This window comes from Bombus flavifrons, chromosome 11 (assembly GCF_040668555.2).
Source record: "Bombus flavifrons isolate JBK064 chromosome 11, iyBomFlav1_principal, whole genome shotgun sequence".
NCBI classification, from domain to species: Eukaryota; Metazoa; Arthropoda; class Insecta; order Hymenoptera; family Apidae; genus Bombus; species Bombus flavifrons.
Genome location: NC_138452.1, coordinates 12,101,620 through 12,109,118, shown reverse-complemented (window position 1 = coordinate 12,109,118; position 7,499 = coordinate 12,101,620). Strand labels below are relative to the sequence as shown.

The window sequence follows — 7,499 nt, the reverse complement described above, 5'->3', positions numbered from 1 at the left end:
TAATCCGTGCATGACTTTAACCTTCTCGCGTGCCATGTACATGTATGTAGAAATATGTAGCGGCACATGAGCTAGAGGACAATCCAAAACATGTTTGCCTCGGAGTATCAACATCGTTAGGACATTCATAATGTAATAATAAATAAACTCCGGGCAAAAGAATCTCGCTGCTACGTGCAACCGTCAAACGAAGACGAATTTGAATTTCCCGGTACTCCCTCGACCAGTATAAATAAACGGACGCGATCGTAAGAGTTGAGTTATCGTCGTTATCAGCGATGTTAGTAACGATTTACACACTGTCTTTTAGCGAATCTGTTAGTACGAGCGTCTCAGCGAATATTGTCTGTACTTATTTATTTATTATTTTAAAATACACTTGACGATTTCAACTTCGAATAATATCGTCATTTAAATAACAACTCACACAACCACCTATCTTTACAAATATATATTTACGTGAATAGCAAGAATTTTTTATCAAATGATAAGATACAATATTAAAGCAACTATATGAATAAATAAATAGATTTATATTTGCCTAGTTACAGCAAGTTGAATAGCTTGAAATAATTAAAATGCAAAAACGAATAAACAATGCTACGCATAAAAATATAGAAACTTTGCATATGAAAATTTAAATACCTGCTACATCCTCTTTTCATTTCAACGATTTATCCCATTTATCCAATCAGATGTATGCGCTATGTAATTTATGACTTATGATTTCAGTGATCTGTTAGTTAACGTAATTCAATGACTGAGTAAAATCTTTATCATAGTTGGCTTTGATGAATATTCTCGACAGTAAAACATCATGACGGTAAGGATCGTTTGTTTGCGCGTGTGATATGCTCTCTTCATAGCAACGTTCGCCAATAAGGAACTCACCTTAATTACGTCTAAATTTTTATCAAGATTAATTTTCATCGTCTTCATGAACAAATCCAGTGATTTCGCCGATTTATGTCCAATGAGATGCTACTTAAGAGGGCTAAATTATCGTTTCGAATATTCCGAACAATTCTAGTAAGGTAGATAAAGACATTCCTATGTATGTCACTCCACTTAACCGTGAAACTCGTGTTTTCGATTTCTTAATCATGTTCCGCGTATAATTTTTAACAAAAACAACGAGTAATTGATAAAAAGTCTGTTTATTTTATTCGTCGTAAATATACGTATGATTTTGTAGAAAAGTTTGTGCGAGGTTGGAATTCACGTTTAACAACTCCATCTACTGTCTGTGTCAGATTAGACAGGGAATACTAACATCCCGTTAATCTTCTAATATGTAACTTAGAATGTCTTTCTTTCTCTGCATTTTTATTGATACTTTTTAATCGTTGATTAAATTGAACGACAGTTATTAATTTTACACTGCAGGAAAATGGTCGGTAGATCGAAAGATATGACGGTGTTCTAACAATTTGTTTATGAAATCATGACTGATATATATCTTACGTACTTAGGAATAATTGTTAGAAAAAGAATTTAAGTAACAGACTTCTAGAAAGCAGTGAAACGTACTAACGTAAAATCAATTAATTTGTGTTATCTATGCATATGTAGAAACTTTGCATCGAGCAAAGGAGGAAAAGAAAAAGATATACCACCATGTCCGAAACTAGCCAGATTCGAAACGTGTCAGTTGGACCCCTGTATGCTGGATCCATGCAAACCAGAACCAACGGTTGTTATCATTGGTGCAGGAATGGCTGGACTTTCAGCGGCGCATCGGTTGGCGCAATGTGGCCTTCAAAATTTCACAATATTAGAGGCGACGGATAGGTATTTAAAATATATTAAATTAATATAATTGCGCGATATTATTATTAAACACCTATAATTGTTATCTAAAATAAAATTTTGTCGAATAAAGACATACGAGTTGTCGTATTTCCATAGTTTCTCGCAAACCCTTTATTAATTTCACTTTTTTTATTTAGCAGTCAAACTCTGTGGGAAAGATACTTTTATGCCTTCGAGATGTTTTTGATAGAAGCTTCGTTCAAATAATTAATTAACATTTTAAGATAAATCTCGAGTCACTAACTTCTAAATACCTCTGGATACTTAATTTTCATCGATATTTTTATTCGTCATTGAAAGAAACAAAAGATCAAAATTTCAAAGAAACGATTAATCGTTTAAAAACGAATTACTTGGTACCTATAACGAATCTTGTTTGTAGACCAGGAGGTCGAATTCATTCGTGTTGGTTGGGTGATGTGGTGGCCGAGATGGGTGCAACCTGGATCGAAGGAGGGTGCGTGGCGAATCCTGTATTCACTCTAGCTGCTCAAGAAGGTCTTCTGAAGCCACCGCTCTTCAGGCCTGATCCGAGTCGTGGTCTTTTTTGTACAAGCGATGGCCGCGCTATCGATCTTCCTGTCAGCATTACGGCTTATCATACGTTTCGGCAGATCGAGCAACAGGCGGCAACTCTTTTCTCTCTAGGTTGTGGCCGCACCCACGGAACGTTGCTGAATTTTATGGGCGTTCGAATTCAGCAGGAGCTGCACAATTTTCCGGAGGAGCAACGGTACAGTTGTCCAGGTCAACTGCAAACTTTATCAGCAGCGATGTAAAAGTAGTTGTGGTCTTTTAGTAATTATTAAACGTTATTTACAATAGTAAATATTCGTTAAGAAATGGAAGTAACGTTCGGCACACCATTTCATTAGAATATGTCGAATTAATTGCAAGCATCAACCTTTTAATTGCAAACAATTCTTTTGACTCATATACTCACCTTGCCGATTATTTCACGCTCATTTACGTTCGTATTTATGCAAACGTGGCGCGCAAGATTCCGTAATTAATCAACGTTACGTTACATCACTGCGTTTTTAACGACACGATATCGTTGATCGTTCTGCTTCGGTACCATCGGTGATCTCGCTATTTCAGATATGACGCAGCCAGGGTGATGTACGGGATGACAAACTGCGTGAGATGTCGCTGCGGAGATGATCTGTCGCTGGTTTCTGCAGATCAGTTTGGAAGTTATATCGAGATACCTGGTGGTAACGTGAGAGTGCCCCTTGGATACGTCGGAGTGCTTGCACCTCTGTTACGAGATTTGCCGAGTTGTGCTCTCAAGTTGGTTGAAACAAACATTGTCATAAATGTCATTTTCGCAGGAGAAGTTTATTTCTTCGTTGTGAAAATTACTCCGTCGTAAAAATTTCGAGGGAAATACTGTCTTGGATTATTTATTTCTGAAGATAAAATCCTTGTAAAATACTTAATTTATCCGATTCTCATTATTTTTATTACACGATTCCGCGTCTCGGTGTATTTTCATATTAAAAAATACGACATTATTTTTGGCAAATATTTATCGATCGATCGTTCCTAAATTTGATATTAAAACGCGTTAAGACAGGTTGCCGAAAATGTGATTGACAGAGCTCGAAATGCACTGAATTTCGACTAAGTACGATCCTATTAGACTTAAATTTATTAATCCTTATTATTAGCGATAGATGTCTATTTCAAAATTCATCTTATTAACTGTGAAACTCGATTTTCTTTGCGAATCTTCCGCAACAGTGAAATTCGTAAACTCTCATCGTAAACATCTCTGTCACAAAATCTATTCATAACCTTTCCAGTGCACAGATTAGTTTCTTTATAGTTCATTATTCACCCAAACTTACAAGATTGATCAATATCAATTTACTACTCTTTTCGGAATATGTTGAATGCATTGAACTAGTTGTATAAAACGTATTTTATAGTTTTAAGATACACGAATGAACTTTTAAAGTCGATTTATTAGCAACGATATTATCAGTTGCTTCGCTGTTAAAAAGCTATAGATTCTTCAAGACTAATATGTTGTTCATACCTGCAAAAATTTTACTATATTATTAGGCATTCACAAATATCACGCAATAAACGTAAACGCTGTATATTTTTCAAAAATCAGGACCATCTTCCAAAATATGAACTAATATTATTATTATTATTATTATCAAAAAATACTTGCAAGAATAACTTGCAATTTATCAATGTATTAATAGCATTATTAATCGGTAAACTACTGTGCAAGAGTGATACGTTTCAGGTACCGAACTTACGTTTGTATGAAATTTATTTTTATATTAGATACTGCAAGCCAGTGAGTTGCATTAGATGGGGCGCCATAAGCGATTCGTGTCCTCGGGCAGTGGTGAAGTGTTGCGATGGCGAAGAATTTCCAGCCGATTACGTGATCGTCACAGTGTCCCTTGGTGTCTTGAAGCATCAACACGATAAACTTTTCTGTCCAGCATTACCCGCTGAAAAAGTCGAAGCTATTTGCAAATTAGGATACGGATACGTAAATAAAATATTCCTGGAATATGCAAGGCCGTTCTGGGTTTGGAAGGAAGGAGGCATTAAACTGGCTTGGTCAGCTGATGAACTCGCTGACAGATGCGACTGGGTGAAAGGTACGCTAAGCTTGTTTTTCAACGTGCCATTGACAAGTTGTTTGGAAACTTGACGAGAATATTATTCATTCGTTGTGAAATTATGATGAATCGAAAGCGAAACTTGAAACAGCAAAAAATATACGATTAGTAAGTTTTACATTTTCAACTATTATCTTTTGAATGAACTTGAATGAAGATGCAAATTATCTTTTGTAGTTTCAATTACCTTTCATAAATTTATAAAATCGCTGTATGCTTTGAAAAACATTCAGCGTATTTGCCGAATTCATCATACTTTGCCCAATCCAGCCAAGAAAGTAATATTATTTATGGGCATAAAAGTAGGAGTGAAATATTTCCCATCGAAATAATATCAACATATTAATTTAGAATTTACTAATTTTTGGTCAAATCTATTTGTACCTTCATCGGTATCTTGCTTTTCAAGTATCTTTTCTACATAACCTATAAAATTCCATTCTTACTTTTTCTTCAATTTAAATTCAAATTGGCACTTAATTATTTCTAAGCCATTGGATAAACTACAGATTTATTTTAGATTTCTTTCTAAATAACCGATCGATACTTTGATATATCTTAGGGATTTCAATAGTGGAAGAATTATCGACTTCCCAACATGTTTTGTGTGCGTGGGTTTGTGGCCGAGAGGCGGCAGATATGGAATTGTGCTCCGACGAAGAGGTCGTGGAATCGATAACAAGAGTTCTTCGACAATTTACTGGTGATCCTACACTTCCCTACCCGGCAAATCTTCTCAGAAGCAAATGGTGCATGGATCAATACTTTGCTGGTTCATGTAGTTATATGGGAATGGACAGTACCGTTGGTCATCAATGTGATTTAGCTAGTCCATTGCCAGGTATGCGAACACGTAATTTCTAGTTGTGAATATTTTTTAAAGTTAATTCATTCGAGAAACGTCTAAAGATTCCGAAATTATTCTCATTACATTGAAATTAATTTAATTATAGCGTTTCTGACCACTATGAGGTCTGTTTTTATTTTGCACCTACGATATATTTTTCCAACGCTTACTTTACTGTTTTCTAGGTACCTGCGAGCCTATACCACCGATTCTTTTATTCGCTGGAGAAGCTACGATTCCAGGACATTACAGTACAGTACACGGCGCCAGATTGAGCGGTATTCGTGAAGCGGAAAGAATAATTCAATTAACGAAACGGTTCGGTGGTCCACCAACGAAAACATCCGATAACAGCTGAGTTCGCATATAATTTCGTGCAAGTAAGAAGTTACCATAAATGGTATTCGTCATAGTAAACGTGCCCGTCTTCTGTCCAAGATGACACCGATCAACGCATTTCATTCAAATAAAATCTTTTATATTTGAAATTTGACGAAACTAAGACATCGACGATTTTATATTATTTATGCAAAGCACGAAACTGAGAGTTGTGTTAAATTTTTTGGAAGATACGTTTAAACATTTTTCATTTGATAATTATATCTTTGGTTGTTGTAATGCATATTTCTGCTGTACCCTTATACCACAAACTGTTAATCTTAATACAGAATATACGTTTTAGCATATTATTAAAATTAACGTTTCATTCACTTTCTTATAGTAAGATTTCAATTTTTCTGTCACAAGCACAGAAATACTGAATTCTTGTAACCTTTGCTACCCTGCTAGATATATTTGCTTATACCAGCAAATGATCCTTGTCATTGATTATTTTTAATTATTTCTAATAACCCTTTATCTGGTGGCAAATATTTATCTTTGTCAATGATTTTATTTTACTGGCAATACTTGTCAGCTTATTATTCCGGTAGCAAATAATATTAGTGTTTAGTAATACTAATAATACTAGTGTCTCGAACATATTGAACATATCGTAAGAGTAAACGCAGAAGATTCATCTATGTACATGTAGATAGAATTAATTGTAATATCAATCGATGACAACATATAAAACAAGCATGCAAGACAACTATTGAGAAAGTCGTTTCTTGAAATAAATTGAAGAAGTTGAAGAACTTGGAGAAATTGAAGAAGGTGAGTTTGATTTTAGTAATTACATACATGTATAGTTTATTGAATCGGCATTGTTATAACGACGATATCTCGATAAATACTTTCAACATTTATGTATAGTATAGTACATTTATATATTTATTACAGTGAGTTGCGCGTCTCAAGAACGGAAATAAATGTTTGAAACAAACCTTTTACATATCGACGTAACAGGTACGTACGTACATATATTTTCTTTTATTACTTTCCGTTGGTCCCGTTTAACAATAATTCATGTTATCGCATCGAGAAAACGTTCTTATACTTCATGAGTGATAACAGTAATATTTACTTACATATATTCGTCTTCCAAAATTACAATTTATCCTTTCAATCACATTTATTTCTCAAATACAAACATTTTGCAGATTTTACTATGTATTTTGAAATATATATTTATGAACAAAAATTAGGCAGTTTTTGATTACCGTTATTACTTTTATAACATCGATCTATCGCTTGTGGTTAAACGTGTATAAAAGTAAATCTTATTACGTGCGTTGTATCAACCAGTGCATATGGAAGTGTTCAAAACTTCTTTCCATTATTTTTAAGAACGTTTGCTCGTTCGATAGACCAAACAGTGTAAAGTAATTCTAGATCTATTTATTGTCCCAGTTGCAGCACTACATTATGTTCAGAATGCCATAATTATACTCGATATTAGAACGAACATACAAATATCTGCGATCTAACGACGAACAATTAAAGTATAGCATACCTAAAATAAACTACAACGCTTAATTGTTAAACATAAATAAATAATGATCGTAATCGCTTAATAATTAATCCGTAATTGTCTTCAAGAGATAAGTGTCGTGAAACATATTGGTACACCATTATATCTATTATAGTATTTACACACTAATTAATTAATACATTAAATCAATTCGACTCGAAGTATATTAAATTTCATATCATTTAATACTATTCTCATATGAGTGCAAAAATTAATACATTAATACAATTAATACAATAGGTGCAACCTGATAAAAATACATTTTCCACCTATTGTA

At 34.0% G+C, this 7,499-nt stretch overlaps 1 protein-coding gene across 1 annotated transcript; it reads left to right on the top strand.

Annotated features, from left to right (window-relative positions):
* The first annotated feature begins 879 nt into the window (after positions 1-879).
* Positions 880-6,081, top strand: LOC138184776 (peroxisomal N(1)-acetyl-spermine/spermidine oxidase). The gene is made up of 7 exons (XM_069123069.1): positions 880-1,034; positions 1,573-1,791; positions 2,195-2,545; positions 2,914-3,105; positions 4,117-4,442; positions 5,026-5,304; positions 5,496-6,081. The coding sequence occupies exons 1-7, from the start codon at positions 967-969 to the stop codon at positions 5,666-5,668; spliced, it is 1,608 nt and encodes a 535-aa protein (XP_068979170.1). The 5' UTR covers positions 880-966; the 3' UTR covers positions 5,669-6,081.
* The last annotated feature ends 1,418 nt before the right edge of the window (positions 6,082-7,499 follow it).

What these genes read in the sequence shown, in the direction of transcription:
- LOC138184776 (XM_069123069.1), top strand. Translation starts at nt 967, where the DNA reads ATGTCCAATGAGATGCTACTTAAGAGGGCTAAATTATCGTTTCGAATA. An exon ending in TTGCCGAGTTGTGCTCTCAA is followed by an intron (nt 3,106 to 4,116) that starts GTTGGTTGAAAC and finishes TTTTTATATTAG; the next exon opens with ATACTGCAAGCCAGTGAGTT. An exon ending in CAGATGCGACTGGGTGAAAG is followed by an intron (nt 4,443 to 5,025) that starts GTACGCTAAGCT and finishes GATATATCTTAG; the next exon opens with GGATTTCAATAGTGGAAGAA.